The sequence below is a fragment of the Chenopodium quinoa genome, unplaced genomic scaffold, assembly GCF_001683475.1.
Source record: "Chenopodium quinoa cultivar QQ74 unplaced genomic scaffold, ASM168347v1, whole genome shotgun sequence".
NCBI lineage: Eukaryota > Viridiplantae > Streptophyta > Magnoliopsida > Caryophyllales > Amaranthaceae > Chenopodium > Chenopodium quinoa.
This window is the reverse complement of record NW_018742914.1, coordinates 7,529,318-7,552,251: the sequence shown is the minus strand read 5'-3', so window position 1 is coordinate 7,552,251 and position 22,934 is coordinate 7,529,318. Positions and strand designations below refer to the sequence as shown.

General features: G+C 35.5%; 4 protein-coding genes across 4 annotated transcripts; 1 reads left to right on the top strand and 3 right to left on the bottom strand.

Moving 5' to 3' along the window:
* On the bottom strand, positions 1 to 2,579 carry LOC110728108 (probable serine/threonine-protein kinase PBL7). Its single transcript, XM_021907746.1, has 5 exons — positions 2,294 to 2,579; positions 1,659 to 1,834; positions 1,360 to 1,552; positions 701 to 1,095; positions 1 to 481 (listed from the first exon to the last, which is right to left on the bottom strand). The coding sequence occupies exons 1-5, from the start codon at positions 2,412 to 2,414 to the stop codon at positions 197 to 199; spliced, it is 1,170 nt and encodes a 389-aa protein (XP_021763438.1). The 5' UTR covers positions 2,415 to 2,579; the 3' UTR covers positions 1 to 196.
* A 163-nt stretch (positions 2,580 to 2,742) lies between these two features.
* On the bottom strand, positions 2,743 to 6,633 carry LOC110728109 (probable serine/threonine-protein kinase PBL24). The gene is made up of 6 exons (XM_021907747.1): positions 6,561 to 6,633; positions 5,497 to 5,588; positions 4,628 to 4,806; positions 4,302 to 4,491; positions 3,807 to 4,201; positions 2,743 to 3,532 (listed from the first exon to the last, which is right to left on the bottom strand). Exons 2-6 carry the CDS (start codon positions 5,528 to 5,530, stop codon positions 3,314 to 3,316), a joined length of 1,017 nt encoding a protein of 338 aa, XP_021763439.1. The 5' UTR covers positions 5,531 to 5,588; positions 6,561 to 6,633; the 3' UTR covers positions 2,743 to 3,313.
* LOC110728111 (probable serine/threonine-protein kinase PBL26) lies at positions 6,256 to 9,033 on the bottom strand (the record flags this gene model as incomplete). Its single annotated transcript, XM_021907748.1, has 5 exons — positions 6,256 to 6,884; positions 7,393 to 7,784; positions 8,058 to 8,229; positions 8,365 to 8,537; positions 8,907 to 9,033. Coding segments are annotated over 5 exons (1,095 nt in total), but the record flags the coding sequence as incomplete, so codon positions are not given.
* A 13,134-nt stretch (positions 9,034 to 22,167) lies between these two features.
* LOC110727714 (S-protein homolog 74-like) lies at positions 22,168 to 22,662 on the top strand. The gene has a single exon (XM_021907296.1). It carries the CDS (start codon positions 22,168 to 22,170, stop codon positions 22,660 to 22,662), a length of 495 nt encoding a protein of 164 aa, XP_021762988.1.
* Positions 22,663 to 22,934: the final 272 nt, after the last annotated feature.

The following is a 22,934-nucleotide window of genomic DNA, read 5'->3' as shown; positions in this document are numbered from 1 at the left end:
TTGAATATTGATACATCATTATACTTTTTTACTAAGCGTATATTACATGTTAGTTTCTGAAAATATTTTTGTTATACGCAAGAAGCAATCATCTATAAAGACAGAGGAAACAGACTTTATATTTACAATGCACTCAGTCTGAATAGTATTGTTCATAAGTAGTGATGTTCTGATACTAAATTGGATGCAATTCACACTATTTTCCAAGATCAAATTCATCGGCAACCTTCTCCAAGTTATTATGCTCAACTTGGGCTTCAAGGGGAGGAGATATCATGTTGTCATCAAGATTTTTATCAGATGAAATGGACATGATTGCAGCGACTACATCACTCATCATGGGTCGTGCTGTTTGTTGTTCTTGAAGACACATGGCTGCTACTGCAAGTGCTTTGTTGAATCCTTGAGATGGAAACTTCCCCTGCAACAGCGGGTCAGCTAACTCCGGAAATTTCTTTGGTTTCTTCAGTATCTGAAGGGCCTAATTAAGAAACGTTGTTTTCCAAAATTTTCATCAGTTCTATGGAATTCATGTAAAGCACATCAATTAAAGAACTACAAGTAGTTAGCTTTAGGATTCTATATAGAATCTAGTATGGAATCGCGTACAACAGATAGGAAAAAGAACTATAAGTATGAAAATCAGTACTTCAGTAGGCTGCAAAGATGCAAACTAGAATAAAATAAGGCGAGAACTAACCCAAAAGACCAGATTCTGTTCCTTAGGTGGCCTTGTCATGTCAACAGCTCTTCGCCCTGTGATCAACTCTAATAAAACAACTCCGAAACTATATACATCTGCCTTCACAGTCAACAGACCTGTTCTTTCAAACTCTGGTGCAATGTAGCCCAAATTTTCCGGTATGCTTGCAGAAACATATTCCTTATCACCAGTAGGTCCAAGCTTAGCTAGCCCGAAATCAGAGAGTTTAGCATTGAAATCACTGTCTAGTAAGATGTTGGAGGGCTTCAGGTTCCGGTAGATGACTGGAGGAGCGGCTTTTTGGTGGATATATTCTAATGCACTTGCAGTCCCCAAAGCTATTTTCATTCTCGTATTCCAATCTAAGGGAGGCATACCCTGGGATGATCTATCTGAAATATCAATCTCAAGAAAATCAGCTAGAAGAATGTCAAAATGCCAAGAAAAATCGAGTTTTATTTTATCATGTAAGAGGAAATGCTCAGTTAAGTAGATTAATACAAGAACATAAGAAAACAAAATGGTTTGTTCAGTGAGAATTATCAATGTTCTTAGCTTCCTAAGAAAATTATTAGGCATGATATATACATCAGTTCCAATTTTCAGCCGGGTTTTGCATCTGATAACAATGTACAAGAACTCGGAAAGGGTATTACCATGTAGATGCTTGTCTAAGGATCCCAAAGGCAGATATTCATGCACTAAAAACCTCTCATTTCCAACTTCAGCACAGTATCCTATAAGATTGATCAAATTTGGATGATTAAGGATACTCAACATCATCACCTGCACAAGAAATTCTCTGTTTCCTCGCGGTCCATTCCTGTCCAAATGCTCGATAGCTACGATCTAATTTTAAACCATCCAATGTCAGTCTTCCAACACAAAGACGTACAATAATATGTTAGGAAGCAAAGCATTACAGTAACAGAATTTATTTCATGATTGTACCTACCTCTCCGGTTTCTTCGAGTTTTCCTCTGTATACATTTCCAAAGCTGCCTATATCCACCAAACATTTTGGACTAAAATTCTGTGTTGCATCATATAGCTTTTGAAAAGTAAAACATTTTGTGAAGAGTGAACCACTGTCATTGTTAGCTCTTTCAGCCGTGTCAGGCTCATCGTTGTCTGAAGATATACATGCTCAATTAGTTGAAAACAGTTGCAAAACCGTATACACTTCAAATAAGATGAAGGCGAAATAATGTAGAAGGAGAGCTATCTAAAGATGGTCTTAGGGTCTGTTCTGATTTACTGAGCTGAAATGAACATTTTACGAGAAAAGAGAATTAGGAACTAAACTGATTATGTTTGGTAAACGACTTTTTTCAGTTTGCTGAAATGCCAATTTTTTAGCCAAATTCTCTCATTTCCATCTACCAAGCAACAATTTTTTGATCATTTCCCTCACCGATCTCCTTTAAATATAACACTTGCAAATATATTATTCGTTTTACTAAAATTGCAACACTTGATATACACAAGTAAGTTACTATGTCATAAAGTGGTGTATTTTTCATTGTTCAATTCCTACATACATCTTATGTGATATGTAAAAAACAAAGGCGAAATTAAATTCATACTCACCAAGTTGTGATTGACTAGGCAAAAGAGTAGAATCAGAAGAAGGACAACGTCTGACTTTGCTGTTGATCCTTTTCAATGTTTTGCTGAGTTGAGATGATGAACCGCAACAAAAGCAACTCATGATAATATGAAATGTATCTCACTTTAAATGATGCAATGAATGAATAAAGGCTACCTTACCAATTTGCTTCCCTGAATTTATTTGTGTAATATGGTTTTTATCAGGGAGAAGCAAAAGGGGTGAAGGAGGTGCTGAAGTTTTCGTGGTACAAGAGTATAAAACTCTTCTGCATAATGTTGCAGAAAAGTCTTGTTTAGGGAGCCCAAAAAAAAAAAAAAAAACACTTGGGTGCCACTAATAGTTAGTTAATAGCAGGGTCAATTAATCAAATTGCTATGAAACTTAACATTTAAGTCATTCAGTTGTCATATTGGTAGAAAATTATTGATTGTGACAAATGGCCAAAAGGGGTAGCAGACTTATTTTGTATTTTTGTGTAACAACGGATTATAATTAAAATTACAAGGTACAACCGGTTTTATGGTATATGAGTTGTCATTTTTTTTCTATAATTTTTTTCTATGTAGTATTCTATTCACAATTGACTCCACTTTTTTTTTTATTTTTTTTTTCTCTCTCTTCATATTTGTCGCAAACTCGTAACTAGTTTTGTAAAAGCAAGTTAAAAAAAAAAAAAATAGAGAGTGCACCATAACATTAACAATGTCTTTCTATTTTAGTATTTATGGCTTGAATCAATTTAAGGTTGAAACTTGAAAGACTGATTTTTTAGAATAATCCCCATATATATTTCTGATTTTGCTTCTTATACATGGGCAGATCTTTGTCAATAATTGTTAATTTGTTATCCACAAAATGTACACATATGTATATTGATTACAAGTCATACAAAAAGAGAGAAAATACAAAGAGAGCGGGATAGAAATGATAGGAAAACAAGCATGATCTGATCTATACTGAACTCAAGGGTGATCTTAATTCTTCAATGCAAGGTTCCGTCAACACGAGTACACACGTATGTCATTAAAGTTGTCGGAGGTGAGGCACATAAGGTCAGCAACTACATCGCTCATCATGGGTCGTGCTGATGGTTCTTCACGAAGACACTTGGCTGCTATTGCGAGTGCTTGATTTAATCTTTTAACTGGATATTCATACTGAAGGAGCGGATCAGCTAGCTCTGGAAACTTATTTGGTTTCTTTAATCTCTGTTGGGCCTAATAGTTGAAGAAGAAGTAGCATAAGTCACATGTTCAAACAAATATTTAATGAGCTAGTTTGCTGAAAAAATATGCACCAAATTTCTGGATTTGTGATTTTGTGACATATATTAGGCTATGAGATTACTTAATATACTAATTTATGATATCAACAGTTCAATCTTATGGTAAAGTTGATTAAAGAGTGTAAAAGTTACAACCAATGACATGAAGAAAAGAACTAGGAGCAGACATGTATATAGTCATAGTCAAGAAATGAGGGAAGACTAACCCAAGAGACCAGATTTTGCTCCTTAGATGGCCTTGAAAGATCGATAGCTCTTCGCCCTGAGATCAACTCTAGTAAAACAACTCCAAAGCTATATACATCCGTCTTCACAGTTAGAAGACCAGTTTTTTTGTACTCTGGTGCAAAGTAGCCTTGAGCTCCCAACATCACCTTTTCAAGGTTAATTCTCTTGTCTCTGAAAGGTCCAATCTTAGCTAGCTTGAAATTACAGAGCTTAGCATTAAAATCAAAGTCTAGTAAGATGTTGGAGGGTTTTAGGTTGAGGTAGATAATTGGAGGACTAGAATGGTGTATACATTCTAAACCTCTGGCTACCCCCAGAGCGATTCTTATTCGTGTATGCCAATCTAAAGGCGGCTTTTGCTTCAGTGATCTGTCTGAATAAGATTTAAGATTCTATCGTAAGTGAATTCAGTCTGAAGCAAATTACAGTGGTGATGCAAACTGATAATGTATCAGAAGATCAGACCATATTACCGTGCAGATAGTGGTGCAGGGATCCCATAGGCAGATATTCATGCACTAAAATTCTCTCTTCACCTTCAACACAATATCCTGTAAGATTTACCAGATTTGGGTGATTAAAAAGGCTCATCATTGTCACTTGTACAAGAAATTCTCGGTGTCCTAGTAATCCATCCAAGTTTAATTTCTTGACAGCCACGATCTAAGAACAAACAACTCAATGTCAGACTTCCAGCAGCAACAGGAAAATATAGGAAGCATTGCATATAAAAAAGATAACAGACTTCGCTTCATGTAGAAGACAAAGAAAAAGCAGAATGTAAGTTCCATGTTAGTACCTCTCCAGTTTCTTGGAGTTTCCCTCTGTAAACTTTACCGAAGCTGCCTTCACCCACCAGACATTCTAGACTGAAGTTCTGTGTTGCATCAGCTAGCTCTTTAAAAGTAAATTCTTGTACCAGGGTGGTCTGATCACTGTTATAGAAAGTTATTGCAGCTGTGTTCGGCTGGTTGGTATCTGAAGAACAAAATGGTGTAGCGGCACTTAATTAGAGGAAAGCATTTGCCAAAAAATGTATTTTGACTAAAATAAAGAAAAGAACTCTATTCCATATATTAATTATCATTGATCTGGCTCTGATACCACTTGACACGGATTTTAATCCATGTTTAAGATGTTTTGCTCACATTATTAGTTTACTCAAAGTCATGGTTATTGAGGGTTTTCTTAAAGTCTCAAATTTAAGAATCTTACATTACATGTGTATATAGTCTTTAACTAATTAACAATTCCATTTCCAAGGATAGAAAAAGCTCATCAACTCTTCAATATCATCTCTTGAACATAAGAGATTATTGATAAAAAGATCTGAAGAAGGTGTAAACAATTTGAAAAGAAGTTTACAATAAATAATTTGTCGATTTACTCAAGTATAGTGCTCTATAAGCACAAGATAAGTAATCTTATATTGGTAAATCATACTGATATTTCACACATTTCTCAATAAATCAGATAGAAATTAAAAAAGCTATAGGATGAATCATGTATTGCAATTAGTTAGGTTCAACACTATATAAAAAAAATACAATTCTTAGCACAAACATGGATAGTCTAACAGATTTTCCATGATTAACATCAAAGCAGTATGAAATTAGTAGTGGAAAGAAGAAGAAGAAGAAGAAAAAACAAATATACTTTCATACGCACCACGTTGTGATGAACCACAACAAAAGAAGTTCATGCTGACCCAGTTCAAATTTCCAGTTGAGGCAAGAAACCCAGTTTCCCAATTAGCTTACCTGTTTAAAAAAAAAATCTTGAATCCATCAATAAAACAGTAGATGTTCATAAAAATAGATAAACCAATGCAAGTATCAAGGTTAAGCACTTCATTAGAATTAAGGCTAATTAAATAGCATGGATTTGACCAGAGGAGAGAAAATAACAGGGGGAAATTCTGAAGTTTTCGGAAACTGTAAGGTAGTTGCAGAGAAAGTCATGCAGGGAGGAAGGAAAATAACTTGGGTGCCACAAAGTACTAACAGTTATGTTAAATATTCATTAACAGGACCTGGGAGACCCGTCAAACAAACATTCCTATTGAATTCAGGTTGGATAAAATAAGATTATTTTTTTTTCCCAAACATTTCAGTTTATAGTTATGAGTTGAATAATGTTTGTTCAAAGCTTGCAGCGTTTGGGCTCGGGTTAACATAGAAAAAATTATGTGTCAATAATGCTAGAAAGCAAATCATACTCTGTAACTATCATAGCATTTTAATTATATCTAACCTCCATAATCGTACGATTGCCCTGCTTTCATCTTAACATAAATTACTAACTCTACTATCCCCAGTCAAAACCCATGATACAGTAATAAATTGTTACAATAACAAAAATTTGAAAATATAATTTCAATGCATCTGTTACATCATACAGGAAATTGAAAAATGTAGCAATCACATCTAAAACAAAATCTTTCTTTGAGAGATGATAAGTTAATACAGAGTACTTGTAATAGTTATTTGCCTTGTTGGCAAAATAGACCAATAATAAGCAAGATAAAAGACAAGCATAGCTCCCATTGTTCTTGTGTTCTAATGGATATTTTTAGCCTTGACAAAAGAAAAATAACACCAAAAGTTTACAAGTATAAAAAAGGGGTGATATTAGATAAATTTAACAGGGTAATACCGCCCCCATATTCCTAACAAGCTTATACACAAGAGGTAATCTTAAAAGAGAATGGAAGAGAGAGAAACTGTATTTACAATATGCTCAGTCGGAATGATGCTCACTTCATCTGATGAACTAGTGATGATGCTCTGCAACACTATTTTCCATGATCACCATACTATTATGCTCTATACAGGTTCGGGAGGAGAGGACTTTATGCTGTCATCTAGGTTGTCTGATGAGAGGTACATTATGGCAGTGATCACATCACTCATCATGGGTCGAGCTGTTTGTTCTTCTTGAAGACACATAGCTGCCACCGCTAGTGCTTGGTTGAATCCATTAGCTGGGAAATTCCCCTGAAGTACAGGGTCAGCTAACTCTGTAAACTTACTTGGTTTCTTCAGTATCTGATGTGCCTATTTAATTGGAGAAGCAAACATTATTCCTCAAAGTTTTCAGTTTTAAAAAGCTTCAAAGTTAAATTGCAGCATAAATCACATGTTCAAAACAATATTTACTGAACTAGTTAACTTACCAATCAAAAATAGAGTGAAGATTTCAGGGTTAGCATATATGATATAGATTATATATATATGAAAAAGTTACTGAGAGGTAGGCATGTTACACGTATAAGCTCTTTGAAATCGAATAGAGTGCGCAGCTATCAGAGAGATGCACAAGGTTATGTAGAAATATGAAGACATATAATGCAATTTCACAAACAATCCTTTCAACCATATTTCATTTAACTAATTCAAAGTCATATGACTCATATCAATGAAGAAACAAATATGTGAGACATGCAAGAACTTGAATACACTTGCCCAACCTTTCCAATTTTGTCTTTACATATATAAAAAGTAGAAAAGTTTCAATCAATTAGCAACCTTATCTTCATTACCATGAAATAAGAGGGAAACTTACCCAAGAGACCAAATTTTGCTCCTTGGTTTGTTTAGTGATATCAACAGCTCTTCGCCCAGTCACCAACTCCAGTAAAACAACTCCAAAGCTATATACATCTGCTTTCATAGTCAAAAAACCTGTATTTTGGTACTCTGGTGCAATGTATCCATTAGTACCGACTATTCTCGTAGAAATATGCTTCATTTCACCAGTAGGTCCAATTTTAGATAGCCCGAAGTCAGAGAGCTTAGCTTTAAAATTTTTGTCTAGTAAGATGTTGGAGGGTTTCAGATTTCGGTAGATGACTGGGAGGCTGGCATTATGGTGTATATATTCTAAACCTTTAGCAATCCCCAGAGCAATTTTCATTCTTGTATACCAATCTAAAGGCTTTTGCTTGGATGATCTGTCTGAAATTTTCAAGAGAAGTATAAAGCAAAATTAATAGGTGACTGTTACATGACAAAGTAGCATAACATCCGATGAAGCAATAACAAGTAGTGTGCCATTGGTGCCAAGAAAAAGTGAGAGAGTTCTTTGTCTACTCATGTATGAGTAAGTTCTAATATAAGTTGGCTAATGCTTAAAGTCTTAAACGTAAACTTACAGTTTTGAAGCAAGATTTTTCTAAATTCTAAATTAGATTTAGCATGATTGCATAAAGGAAATTGGCAAATTATTGCCATGTAGATGCTGGTCCAGGGACCCCAAAGGCAGATATTCATGCACTAAAAATCTTTCATCTCCCTTCGTACAATATCCTATATGATTGAGGATGCTCAGCACCAACACCTGTGAAAGAAATTCTCTGTGTCCTCGTGATCCATCTCTGTCTAGTTGCTCGACAACTATGATCTAAGATCAAACCATTCAATGTCAGTCTTTCAATAACATGAAATCATATGACATGAAGTATTGCATAAAATAGTAATTGAGTTTACATAATGTAGAATATAGGAATTGATCAGATAATAAAGTCCATGTTAATACCTCTCCAGTGTTTCTAAGTTTCCCTCTATAGATTTTACCAAAACTGCCTACATCCACAAAATGCTCCGGACTGAAGTTCTCCGTCGCATCAGCTAGCTCTTGAAAAGTAAAATCTTGTAGCTTGATGGCATGATCACTGCCTTTATTTTCAATTATGGTAGATTCTTTGTCGTCTGAAGAAAAAAATATAAAAATGAAGCTACTTAACCAGTTGAAAATATTAAAATTAAGTCATGAACTCGCGTTCTTAGCATAATATCTAGAGCTTTGAATTGCTTAAGCTCTAGCTGTAGCAAATCAAACTGATTCTGTAAACCATTTTACAGAAGACTAACTGAACTATTGCCATTGAGAATTGAATATTGATAAAAATCTGGTGCCATGTAATTTATGAGAAAAAAAGTTTTAGTATCCACTTCTGATTTCAAGTAGGGTGCACATTACATTAACCTACCAAATTGACTTCAAAGCAGTATTAATATATACACCCAAAATATTGCATAATTCAATAAGAAAGAGCACAAATTTGCATTCATACTCACCAACTTGTGATGGTCTTCTAGGCAATAGAGACGGAACAAAAGGCGGTTGTCTTGCTTTGCCATTAACCCTTCTGAATGCTTTCCTGAGTTGGGATGAGCCATAAAAAAAGCAACCATGATCACTCAATCAAAACTCCCAAATGAGGCAACAAACCCAGTTTACAAAGAATTCTCTGAAACAAAGTATCAAACAGTTTATGTGCATAAAAACAACTTCTGTAATTATGTAATTGAGCAATGCCACAAACCACAATTTGTAATTATGTATCAAAAACAAAGACTTTTACAGTAACTAAGAAGTACCCACAAAAATTAAAGAAAGGAAAATTGTTCAGGGTCAATTCAAGCTCCATAAAACACGAGAAATTGAATTTAGGCCAAGAAATTCTTCTGCATTTATGTAACTGAGCTAAATCTTTAGACTTTATTAATGGGTTTGTAGAAATGAAGGGTTTTAGAGGATTTACAAAATCTGAAGTCAAATTCAAAGTAAAGCCGTGTGATATGGGTTTATCATAGAGTGAAAAAGAGAGAAATAAATGGTGGAAGAATTCGTGGAACAAGACTCCATCAGATGGTTTCACAAAAAGTCAGTACGCGGGGAGGGAAAAAAGTAGGGCGCCACTAACTGATTTTTTAATTACTGTCCATTGCAATATTTTGACTTTTACATGTAAGAGCACTACCAGCAGTGAGGAAAAAAACCCTCACGAGTAAAAATAAGGGTGTAAAAAAAAAAAACCGAGCACCACGGCAGTGAGGGAAAAAACCCTCAATCGTGAGGGAAAAAAAAACCCTCAAGAGTTGAGGGTTTTTCTAAATGAACAGTGCACGCGTGGGGCCCACAAGCAATACATTTTCTTTTTTTTCCGGTAGCAATGAACAGTACACGAAGCAAAAAAAAAATTAAATGGCTGGCACTGACGCGCGTCAGCCCAGCCAATGGGAGGGTGACACGTGTCAGTGCTTCAGCCAATCAGAATTTTTGTACCTTTTTTACAATGGTTATATTTTGTAAATATTTAAAAAAAAAATACACCAACGGTCATAAAATTTTTTTCTCTATAAATAGACATGCATTTTGATATATTTTGATATAATTTAAAAAAATCTCATAAATTAGAGAAATTAACATATTCTCTCAATTTCTTCTTCTTCTTATTATTATAATTATTTCTTACAAAAAAAAATTATTTTTACATATTTTTATTAAATTATTTTTAAACGTAATTAAAAAATAAATTATTTTTACATATTTTAATTGTATTGGAAAATTAATTATGTAGTATAAACAATATTTCAAAATAAAGATAAAATAAAAAGATGATGTGTATTATGGTGGGGTATAGTGGAGGAGTGAGAAAGTGGGTAAAGAGAGATTGAGGAGTTTTTTTTTTTCCTCATTGGTGTGGTGAAAAAATCATTTGATGAGGGAAATTGGGTTGGAGGAGTGAGAAAGTGGGTAGAGAGAGATTGAGGAGTTTTTTTTTCCCTCACTGCTGATAGTGGTCTAATATTTTCAAAAATGCACATTTATCATTGTACTTTTGTAAGAAAAAAAAAATGGTGAATGATACCATATGTGTGGATTTCAATTTTTATTTTTCAGCGTTGACTTCTCAATTGGTGCCCCAAGGTCTCTAATTGTGAAATATTAAGTTTTTAACCAACCATCTAGAATCTCATTAGAGAAAAATTAAGGGTAATGTTATATGTAGCCCTAAGGGTTATATATAAGCATTAATTATACTCTTGAAAATTGTAAAAAATTAGGAATTCATGATAAAAAACAGTCGTAAATCAGTGTTATTAGTTTTTATATTTTGATGATTTCTTAACTTTTTATGATTTTCAAGTGTAAATTTAATGTTTATATGTAGCCCTAAAGGCTATGTATAACATTTTCCAAAAATTAAATAAACCTTTAAAATATCTTCTCACATGCGAAATATGCAATGTCCCACGTTCTGTAATTGTGTGTGCCAATATCAAGTTTTTTTACTAATATGTATTCTCTGTTATTTTTAAGTTTCTCAATTCTCGACACATACATTTGTTGAAACATATGGAACTTTGACCATATATATATATTCTATTATCAATAAGTAAAAATTATAAATATATAATTGATATTTAGAAACTGTACATTAAGACGTTGCTAATAATAAATAATTACCTACAAGACGATAATTAGAGTTGGTAATGGGTCGGGCCGCGGGCGGCACAGGCCCGGCACGAAAATGGCACGACACAAGCACGCCAGCGGCACGATTACCGAGGAGTGGGCCGTGGACCGTGCCGTGAACACGATTTTGAAAAGTCGACACAGGCACGACACAAACCCGCGGGCAGTATGATACTTTAGCCCGCAAGCACGGCTCGCCGGCATGGAACGTGGCATGGCCTAGCACGACATGCGGAACGCCAGGCACGGCACGACCCGTGCAAAACGACTACTCATTCGCTGCTTCACGTACATAAATTAATAATAAAAATAATGTAAATAATAAAGAACTATAATAATAAAAATAAGAATGATAAAAAGTACAATAATAATATAATAATAAAATAACATAAACATAAATTAATAAAATTATTTAAATAGGACACGAGTATATACATTTTAAAAGTTATTCAAAAAAAATATACTACCTCCGATTTTTACCTTAAATTTTTTTTAGTTGCAAATTTGGAATATTTTATATCTCACAAATAATACCTCAAAGTTGCAACTAATGAAAATCAGAGGTAGTATCAAATTTATTTTAAAAAAAAAAATTAAATATGGGCGGCACGGTAACCTCGACACGACATGGCACGAACCACCACTAGACACGGCGAGACACGACCCGCAGTGGCCCGGTACAACACAATGCCCACCTCTAACTATAATTAATGTTATGTACTTATAAATCACAAAATTTGGTCAAAGTCGTGTAAGTGAATAATACAGCAGTAAAGTGGACACTAAAAAACCGGATAAGTGTCTTAAAGTCAATTTGAAAACGTAGCAACTTCATAAAAGTATGTAAAACCAACCGGAAACCAAAATCATGACAAATGAAGGAGGATGTAGAATTTAATGTCTTGATTGCTAAGAATCTCATTGGATATACAAGTAATAAATGTATTTGAATGTTACACTATACTATACATGCATTCCATGTATCATGTATGAATATAACCTACCTATATTTTGACCACATAAAAGCACCACACAACTACTTCATTCATCTTCTCCCCTAAAAGCACCACACAACACAAGAAAAATGAAAACACATGGATTTCTAGTACATTATATGCTCCTAATTCTTGCAATTATAATTATCTCAAATCAACCCAAAATATATGTCAATGCAATAGCCTTTGCAAAATATGTAAAATACTATGTAGCCGTTATAAATAATTTGTCTAATGATACTCTTGATGTGCATTGTCAAGGGGATGATAAAGATTTGAAGCTTCAACATGTGGCTGTAAACACCAATTTCACATTCGATTTGCACACTGCCTTTTTTTACACCGTAAGTTATGAATGTGTCATTGATTGGGTTGAAGGTGGTGAAATCAAATTCGAGTCGTTTAGGGATACTTCTAAGTTCCTTGACGACGGTTGTGGTGGGCGACATTGTTTTTGGAAGGCGACTAATAATGGGCTATATTTGTTTCAAATTCAACAACAAGCGTACGTGTTTAAATTTGGGTGGCCTGTCAAGGTAGGGAAATTTTTTATATTAGATAAAAGTTAAATTTTATAAATGTTCAGTAAAAATAAACTCAATTCAATGACAAAAAGTTTGTATGTTAAATTAAACAAATATATGTATTCAGAGCTTATACTATCAAAAAGTACTTCATAATTAAAGGGCAACTTAAATCGTTATTATAAATTTAAAGTTATGTTAGCTGAGTTTTTAATATGTCAATTTATGTATTCCGGGCTTTATGTGAGATTAGAATTACCATTGGGACATTCATTGTGTAACGTAATAAAATATATTCTGTATAATTTAGGTAGTTGGTGTTGTCCAAGTGTTTAGGTGGAAGGCGCCAACAACAACAATTTATGTACATCAGATCATCTCCCTCAACTGATTCCACATCATCACGACAATCTCTTAACTTGCAAAATTAAAAATTACACATATCATGCAATAAAACGCTAGTAATGTCTATCGTTTCTGAAAATCGAATCCCGTTAATTGAAAGGAGAGAGAAAACAGGTAAAACAAAGCCTTAAAAAGAGAGATTCCGGAAGGCCGTCGGTGACTCCATGAATGTGAACTCCAATAACTCAATTTATAAAGTCTATGGTGATGTTTCGTAATAAAGTGCTGGTGATGTCTTCCGTTTTCGGAAAACGAATCCCGATGGTCGAGAGGAGAGAGAGAGTGGTCAAATAAAACAAACCCTTAAAAAGAGAGATTGTGGGAAGCCAACGATGAATCCATTAATATGAACTCAATTAACTCCGCTAGCTTATATAGGCTATGGTGATGTGCACCACAGCTTTGCTGTTTCCAGGAAACCGTCGGTAACAAAATTCAGTGAGCGTCTTGAGAGATTCAGAGGACAAAGAAAAAGTGTTAACCAAACCCTAAGTGAGAGAATAATTAGTATTATGTACCTTTATTTACTTAACTACTAATTTTTAACAACTTTTAATCAAATTATTTTCTGATTTTCAAAAATATTAGTTTCCGACTTTTTGAAATTATTTTAATTATTTATATCATTTTCTGAAATGATTTAAATGATTTTTAGGGAAAAGTAAAAGGAGGGCCCACTTTTTTTTTAATTTTGTGGACTATATCATGTCATATAGGATGGCTTATGGCGATAAAAAAAAACTTTGATCACCTTAGAATTTTCATATTTATCATGGAATAATTTGTAAGAAACTTGTGAAAGCTAACCATGTGGAATTTCGATTTTTAATTTTCAGCGTGGACTTCTCTTCTACTTTCATTTTCTCTTTGTGTCATGGCTTTACCATTGCTTTTTCAACCGGTATGTTGTCACTCGTAGCCTTAAAGAAAAAGGTCTTGTAAGTCTAAATAATAATAATAATAATAATAATAATAAATAAAATAATAAATAAAAATTAGGGTGCGATTAGGTTGCGATTCCTCGTCAATAATCCAGCAGCAGGTTCCACGTTAGTTTTCCGGCAGGTTCATCGGCGGCTTCTGCAACGGTGGTCCGGCATACATAGGGGCAGCAACGGCTTCGTTTTCAGGCGGTTTCCTCGTTCAATTTGGTGCTGTTTTAGAGCGTAATTCAGGCAATTTTCTGGAGGTTTTCAGGCGAATTTACTGGCGGTTTTTGGTGCAGCGTCGGGTTCCTTTTTTTTTGGTTTATGGTGATCGTCATAAAGCGGCTTTCTACTCAGTTTTGTTTTCTGGTTTGATCAGGCAGTTTGTGGGAAGTTTTGGGGTGTTTTTGGGTGCAATTTCAGGCGATTTTTAGGCGAAAATTGGGTGTGTTTCCAGCGTATTTCCTGGTGTGTTTCAGGCGTGTTTACTTGCTGTTTTCTGGTCAGTTTTCTGGTCGGTTTTTGGGCAGTTTGGCAGCCGTTTTTTTTTATCAGTTTCGGAAAGATTTTTGGGTTGTTTTCAGGTGCAGCTTTTCTCGCGAATATTGGTGTTGTTTTTGGTCAGTTAGAGGAGGTTCTTTGTTGGTTTCTGTTTTGGAGCAGTTTTGGGGCTGTTTTGGAGCAGTTTTGGGGCTGTTTTGGAGTAGTTTTGGGGCTGTTTTGGAGCAGTTTTGGGGCAGTTTTGGAGCAGTTTTGGGTGCTGTTTTGGAGCAGTTTTTGGGGCTGCTTTGGAGCAGTTTTTGGGTGCTGTTTTGGAGCAGTTTTGGGTGCAGTTTCTGGTGCAGTTTTTGGTCCAGTTTTGGCAGCTCTTGGGTGCTGTTTTGGAGCTGTTTTGCGGCAGTTTCTGGTGCTCTTTCGGGCGTATTTCAGTTTTGGGTGGTGCAAGTCAGCTATGTCGGCTGCCGTTGTGAAGTTTCATTGTCCCTTTGTGGGTTGATGTACACATTCTATACCATATTTTACCCTCATTTCATAGCTATGTTCGTATGATTTCTAAGCTCTACGGAGCTATTTCTCGCTAATATCCTCCTCTCTAGTGTGGCTTGGTCTATTTGATTGATTTTGTAGGCATATGAAGATTTCCGGATGATTTGGACTTGTTTTAGATAGCCACGAAAGCTTATTAAGATGGAGGAGAATTTTACCCGTGTCCGCCTGGAGGGCAACATTGCCCTGGCAGCCAGGGCGAAGAAGGAAAAGAAGAGAAGTTATGAGAAAGAATGGAAGAGTTCAACTTCCATCCGCCCGGACCGGGCGACATTGCCCTGGCAGACCGGGCGGACAAAGTATTGTGCGAGGAAGCTAGATAAAGAAGCATTGGGCGAATTTGCTTCTCGCGCCCGACCGGGCGGCTTTGCCCGGTCAGACCGGGCGGAGTGTCGAAGACCGCGTTTTCCTATTTTTTTCGGGTTTTCTTAATTAAGGGATATAAATACCCTTTGTAAACCCCGACTTAACATACTTAGTTATTATTTTCTAGCTTTTAAACATTCATTAGAACCCTAATATTCTCTCTAGATCTAGATTAATTTGCACTTTCAAGTTTTGATCTTTGTTCATCAACAATTGGTACTTTTCTTCATTCAAGCAATTGGTATTCATCTTTATTTCTTCTCTCACTTTTAATTGCTTATTAATTATGTTTTCTTCATTGATTATTGTTTTTGCTTTCATTAATATGTGTGAGTAGTTTCTTTATTCCAAGATCTAGCGGAACCCGAATATGATTAATGCATGATTTAATTCTTTAAATTCTCTGATAATAATTGTATTTGATTTGCTTAATTGATTATGTTTATGCCAATACTAGATTAGGGATAATTGGTATTGTTATTAATCCTTTGTTTTTAATCACAACGGGAGTTGGATTTTGACGGATTTGAATAAATCAATTAAGGGTTTGAAGTTCATCACGGGAGTAGTTGAATGGATGATTAGGAAGTCAGAGTAATGTGCTTAAGGTCTCTAATTTACATGATTCCACGAAAGTAGGCTTGATTGTGATTATAGAAGCCATTGATAACTCGAGAGAGACCTTTGGTATTATTCATGGATTACTTTTCCTCTTAAATCAATTGAATTATGTGTTTGGGGTAGAACGACTATTGCATTAATTGTATTCGTGGTGAAGCTTGATCTTGGATGTTTTTAGCATTGATTTGTCATATTGTTTTGAATTAATCGTTTTAATTAGTTCTTTAGTTATTGATTCTCACTTATTTGAATTGGTTACTTGCTTAGTAATTGTTTGAGTCTATTTAATTAGTTGAACCATAGTCTCTTGGGATCCGACCCTTGCTTGCCCGTCTACATAGTAGTGGTCTAGTTAGGTTTATTTTTGTTAGGTACGCGACACGCCTATCATGGGTCTTAGTGGTTGTCAAGATGGGAGTGGAAATGGCCTTACTCGACGTTCTCTAATCAAACATCTTAGTGATCGTCATTGTTGTATCGGTGCGCGAGATATCACCCGACATTCTCTTACTTCTAATTTGGCTGTTTATAATGAGGCAGAAGTTACTTTTAGGCGTATGGGGATTTGGTTATGTGGAGTTTGCTATAAAACGCACACGGTACGTATTAAGTGTCGTCATCGTGGGGATGAGGATGTGTCACCCCCTGATGAAGGAGATGGTGTTGTTCGTTTTGTGCTTCATAATTTCACCAAGCCGCAATCTCCTTCTACTCCTGCTCGAGTTGATCATATGGATGGATTGGTGCAAGATCATAACGGTGGTTTTGATGTGGCCCTCCATGATTGTTTATTCTCTAAGGGGTTTCGCTCTGTTAAGTCTATCCCTCTCAAGTGTCGTTTGGGATTTTCTCGGGTTCTGAAAGGTGCTCTTGATAAGGTGATCTCTAAGCCTGATGACATTTCTAATTGGGTCTTATTGTTGGTGTTACCTCTTTGCATCCTTAAAATCTTTCGCCCGCGGAGTAGTCGTGAGTCTCGGTCTTCGGTAAGACGTCGGCATCAAGAAGAGAGTATTTCCCGTGCTATTTGTTCTTGGAGTGTAGCGGGTGGTAATTTGCAGCTTGTGAGGGAAATTTTGGCAGAGGATTCTCCTACTTTGTCGATGGTTGATGATGAGGACATTGATTTGGAAGAGCGTAATATTAAGCAGTGTCGTAGGAAGATTTGCGATGGCCATTACACTGCTGCGGTTCGAGTTCTTTCTTCTTCAGGCGTTGCACCTTATAATGACGCCACTCTTGCAGATTTACAGTCAAAGCACCCTTCATCTCCAGCTCCATCCCTGCCTGATATACCTATTGATCACCTTCATCTCGTTACGACTTCTGCTGTTGTTTTGGATCGGATTAGGAGTTTCCCTCGTGGCACATCATGTGGTAGGGATGGTTTGCGTGCTCAACATCTTATGGATTGCTTGAGTGGTGCGGTTGTGGCAGTATCAGATGAGTTGGTTGACTCTATTACTGGGGTGGTTAATCTCTTTCTAGCTGGGAGATGTCCTATGGAATTAGGAGAGTACATTGCTAGTGCTCCTCTTACGCCACTTGTCAAGCCCGGTGGTGGTATCCGTCCTATTGCTATGGGTACGGTTTGGCGGCGTCTTGTTTCGAAGGTGGGTGCTGTTATGGTTGGTCAGTCTTTAGGGAGTTACTTTGATGGCCTTCAATTTGGTGTTGGGGTTTCTTCCGGTGGTGAGGCAATTCTTCATGCGGTGAATCGGTTGATTGAGGACCGTGGTTCTGATGTTGGTTTATCTATGTTGTTGGTGGATTTTCAAAATGCCTTCAATCTGGTTGATCGTTCGGTCATGTTACGTGAGGTACGTCGTCGTTGTCCGGGCATTTCGCGATGGGTAGAATTCTGCTATTCTAATCCAGCCAGGTTGTACTATGGGGACCAAACCTTATGGTCATCTCAAGGGGTGCAGCAGGGTGATCCCCTTGGTCCTTTGCTTTTTTCTTTGGTTTTACAACCCCTGGTGTGTAAAATCAGAGAGACTTTTGATGTATGTCTTCAGGCTTGGTATTTAGATGACGACACGATTATTGGTGACACTTTGGTGGTGGGGCAAGTTCTGCAGTTGATTATGGAGGAAGGACCTCGTTCTGGGTTATGTCTTAATGTGGAAAAAACTGAAGTTTTCTGGCCTACAGAAGACCCTCGAAGCAGGTTGTTGGGTGTCTTTCCACCTAATATTGCTCGAACTTTGCGTGGTGTTAGGTTTCTTGGAGGTCCCGCTAGTTCCGATTCTGGATTTAGTGGTGAGCTTGTGATGCAGAGGGTGACCAAGACCATTGCCCTTATGGATAAGGTCGCTATGCTCGATGATCCTCAGTGTGAGCTGTTGTTACTTAGGGCATGTACTGGAGTTTCAAAACTCTACTTTGCATTGCGTACTTGTCCTCCTAGTACTTTTGAGGTGGCTCAGCGCACTTTTGATGCAGCTCTTCGATCTTCCATGGAGCGTATTATTATTGCTTAGGGGCCGGGGTTTGGTGATTGGCAGTGGCGACTTGCCACCTTACCATTTGCATTTGGAGGGCTTGGTGTTTATTCTGCAGGTGATGTTCGTCACTATGCTTTTCTTGCTTCTCGGTTACAGTCTGCTTGGTTGCAGACACAACTTCTTCGGCATGCTGGCATTGTTGGTCTTGGACGAGCCTTTGAGGATGCGTTGAGTCTGTTTAATGGAACAGTGGAGTCTGACATTTTGAGTAATCCTAGTGAGGTCGCTGCCCCTAAACTCGTGAAGAAATTGGCAGATATATATTTCACAAAGGTTACCGCTTCTGCAGAATCTGCTTATTCTTTAACTCCTCGACAATCAGCATTATGGAAATCACAGCAAGGTGATCACACCTCTGCTTGGCTTCGGGCGGTTCCTATTTCAGGGTTGGGTCAGACGATGAACGCCAAGACTTATCGCTGTGTGTTGTCCTATCGGTTGGGTGTACCATTGTTCTCTATCTCGACGTTGTGCTCTACTTGTTCGAGGGTTTTTGCTGGAGATATTTTCGGTGATCACGCAGTGTCTTGTGCTGTTATTGTGGGTATTAAACATCGGCATAATGTTGTTCGGGATACCCTTGTTGATGTTTGCTATCGTTCTGGGATTTCAGCGAGAAAAGAGGTTGACATTGGGTTAGCCGGAGGGAACGACGAGGCCCTCAGACCCGCGGATGTGTTACTTTATTCATGGGATCGTGGTCGCGATGTCTGTGTTGATTTGACAGGGTCTTCTCCTTTGACACAGTCAGGGCTATCTGACTTCATTCCTGGACGGGTTGTGGCTGATGCAGCTCATCGGAAGCGGGTTAAGTATGAAGCTCGATGTCAGGCGATTGGATATGGTTTCATTCCCTTCTCCTTTTCTTCGCTTGGGGAATTAGAGAAAGAGGCTGTTGCGTTACAGAAGCGGATTCAAAGGTTCTCGACGACGCAAGACATTGGGGCTCGTGCTGCAGCTCATATCTTCACTAGGGTAGGATTTGCAATAGCTAGAGGAGTGGGGGCCCAGATTGTATCTCAGCTTCCCACTAATTTATTGTAGGTTGTATGACTTTTGCTTTTGAGATAATAATAATAATAATAATAATAATAATAATAATAATAATAATAATAATAATAATAATAATAATCTATAGTACTATATAAAGAGAAAAGGCATTTTGGTTGATAAATTTGACTTTTCCAAAAATGCCCTTATCCATTTCCAAATTTACTATTTCAATTTTTTTTTTTTTTTAAAAAAAACAAAATTACCATCTTTAAAAAAAAACTACCATCTTTTTTGTAAAAAAAAAAAAAAAAAAAAAAAAAAAAAAAACTACCATCTTAATTAAAACAAAAATAGAACTTAATTTTTTTCATTAATAATTTTTTTATCAACAATTTGTAACCCACTAATTTTTTTTTATTAGATTATGATCAAGTTTTGGAATAAAACATGAATTCAGCTTGATAGAATACTTATATTGTACACGCACGCATCGTGTGCGTCTCTTAGCTTGTAATAATAAAGTGAAAGGAGGTTTGGGTGATAAATTTCACTTTCCCAAAATACCCCTCCCGTTTTTTTATATAAAAAAATACCATCTTTTTTTTAGATTAAAAAAATAATTAAAAAAAACTACCATCTTGGTTAAAAAAAAATTCATCTTTAAATCTTTTCTTTTTTAATTTTTTTTTGAGGGAAGTCAAATTTTGTCAATGGCGAAAATATAATCAAACAATATTGTATTATATTATTGATGTGAATCAAGAGGGTAATTCTTTTGAAGAGCCAATCCAATTACATCGATTTTGCGTCCAATAGGGTTTGAACTTGGAGGGAAAAGTCAAGGATGGGTCACTTGTTTGATTATCAAGGAAGAAGGAAATTTTATACTTAGTCTTTTAGTTGCTATAAACTTCCTATTTTGTTAGGATACTTGGGGGGGGCAAGGTTAGGGGTTTGTCCTAATCCTTGTAGGGATGGAATTAGCTTATTTTTAGTCTATAAATAAGGGATTTTCGTGGCCTTTAGAGTCATAGAAAATCAGATTAATTCAATACAATTGTATAGCTTTGTTTAAACACTTTCTTTGCTAGTTTTCAATTCAAGGAGTTGTTTTGATAATTAGAACGTGCAATTCTTAGTTCTAGGTGTAGTCTAAGATTTGTTTATCAAAGTATCTAGTTCTAGGAGTAGTCTAGATAATTTGATTAGGCATTGAATCCGTTCCAGGAGTGGTCGTTTTCGAGGTCATATCCGATTACTTTCATTCGTTTTTGGTTAGAATTTCTTATCAAGAACGAAGCTTTATTCTACTTGTGTGATTTTAGATCTTTTATTAGGTTAAAGGGCTTTAATCCACATCAAATATCAAATAGTGAAACCAAAGTGTCTAAAAAAAAACAAAACCAATGGTAAAACCAAAAGGGACACTTGTTCAGATCAATATAAATAATAATAATAAATATATAATTGCCTAATTGGTATTTGAAAACTATATATAAATTCCCGTCAAAAGAAAACTACTCCCTCCGTCCCAAAAAGAACGACCCATTTGGGTTGATTACGCGGGTATTAAGGAAGTTAAGTAAAAAGAAGTAAAAGTATATTGGAAAGATAAATTTACATGGGGTTTGTAAAAAAATAGAGAGAGAAAGTAATAAAATAACATGGAAAATCAAATTTTTATATGGGGAAGCTAATTTTGCACAAATATTGTTGCAAATTGGTGGTGTTTTAATGCAAATGGTTCATTCTTTTTAGGACAAAGTTTTGGCCAAATGGGTCGTTCTTTTTGGGACGGAGGGAGTATATAAAAAAAACTATATATAAATGCTTATTAGTACCCATAGGACTATAATTAATGTTATGTACGTATAAATCGCAAATTTTGGTCAAAGTCAAGTGTTTGAATAATGCATGAGTAAAGTGGGCACTAGAAAATGGATAGGTGTCTTAAAGTCAATTTCAAAACTTAGCAATTTCATAGAATTTATGTAAAACCAAAATCATGACAAATGAGGGAGAATGTAGAATTAAATGTCTCAATTATTGCTAAAAATCTCATTTATATATAAGTAATAAATGTATTTGAATGTTATACTATACATGCATTTCATGTATGAATATAACCTACCTATTTTGACCACATAACTAAAGTAAAAATTAACACATTTATGGAAATAGATTGCTCGTTGTTAGCAAAAAAATCAAGTGAGTTACTCAATACCCACCTAAAAGTCAATTAATTTCTCTCTTATTATTAAATTTTATTAACTTAGGGCCTATTCACTTCTATTTAATTTTAGTTCAGTTCAGCTCCAATCAGTTCAGTTCATTTCTGTTTAGTCCATTTCAGCTCAGCTCTAATTAGTTCATTTCAGTTGAATTCAGCTTCTAATTTCCTTCTCTCATAAAATATTCATTTTTTCTCTATTCAGTTCAGTTCAACTCAGCTTCAATCAGTTCAGTTCAATTCAGTTTAGCTCAATTCAGTAAATGTGAACAAACTCTTAGGTCTAACCTTTAATTAGTTCTTCTATTATTGTGCTTATTTAACAATTTGTACATGTATATATATATATATATATATATATATATATATATATATAATGTGATGTGTTAAAATTCAAAACAACATCAAACTATATTCATTCATTCAATTCTCTTCCAAAAAGCATCATACAACACAAGAAAAATGAAAGCACATGGATTTCTAGTACATTTTGTGCTCTTAATTCTTGCAATTATCATTATCTCAATTCAACCCAAAATATATGTCAATGCAAAAGCCTTTGCAAAATATGTAGAATACCATGTAGCCGTAATAAATAATTTGTCTAATGATACCCTTGATGTGCATTGTAAAGGGGATGATGGAGAATTTACAGATTTGAAGCTTCAACATGTGCAAGTAAATGCCAATTTCACATTCGATTTGCGCACTGCCTTCACGTACACCGTAAGTTATGAGTGTGTCATTGATTGGGTTGAAGGTGGTGAAATCAAATTTGAGTCGTTTAGGGATACTTCTAAGTTCCTTGATGATGGTTGTGGTGGGCTACATTGTTTTTGGAAGGCGACTAATTTCGGGCTATATTTGTTTCAAATTCAAAAACAAACGTACGTGTTTAAGTTTGGGTGGCCTGGTAAGGGACGGAAGATTTTTGCATTAGATGAAAGTAAAATTTAATAAATGTTCAGTAAAAGTAAGTTAAGTTCAATGACAATAAGCGAGCTTGTATGTTAAATTAAACAAATACATGTATTCAAAGCTTATATTATCAAAAAGTATTTCGTAATTAAGGGGCGACTTAAATCGTTATTATAAATTTAAAGTTATGTTTAGTTGAGTTTTTAACGAGTCAATTTATTTTAGCGAAAATAACTATGATTCAAAATGAAACTTACTTCAGCAACATTTTTAAATAACGATTCATTAAATTAGAATAAGATGAGAAGAAC

What these genes read in the sequence shown, in the direction of transcription:
- LOC110728108 (XM_021907746.1), bottom strand. Translation starts at nt 2,414, where the DNA reads ATGAGTTGCTTTTGTTGCGGTTCATCATCTCAACTCAGCAAAACATTG. An exon ending in GCCTAGTCAATCACAACTTG is followed by an intron (nt 1,835 to 2,293) that starts GTGAGTATGAAT and finishes GTATATCTTCAG; the next exon opens with ACAACGATGAGCCTGACACG. An exon ending in AACAGAATCTGGTCTTTTGG is followed by an intron (nt 482 to 700) that starts GTTAGTTCTCGC and finishes TTTCTTAATTAG; the next exon opens with GCCCTTCAGATACTGAAGAA.
- LOC110728109 (XM_021907747.1), bottom strand. Translation starts at nt 5,530, where the DNA reads ATGAACTTCTTTTGTTGTGGTTCATCACAACGTG. An exon ending in TTGTGGTTCATCACAACGTG is followed by an intron (nt 4,807 to 5,496) that starts GTGCGTATGAAA and finishes TTTGTTCTTCAG; the next exon opens with ATACCAACCAGCCGAACACA. An exon ending in AACTCCAAGAAACTGGAGAG is followed by an intron (nt 4,492 to 4,627) that starts GTACTAACATGG and finishes GTTTGTTCTTAG; the next exon opens with ATCGTGGCTGTCAAGAAATT.
- LOC110727714 (XM_021907296.1), top strand. Translation starts at nt 22,168, where the DNA reads ATGAAAGCACATGGATTTCTAGTACATTTTGTGCTCTTAATTCTTGCA.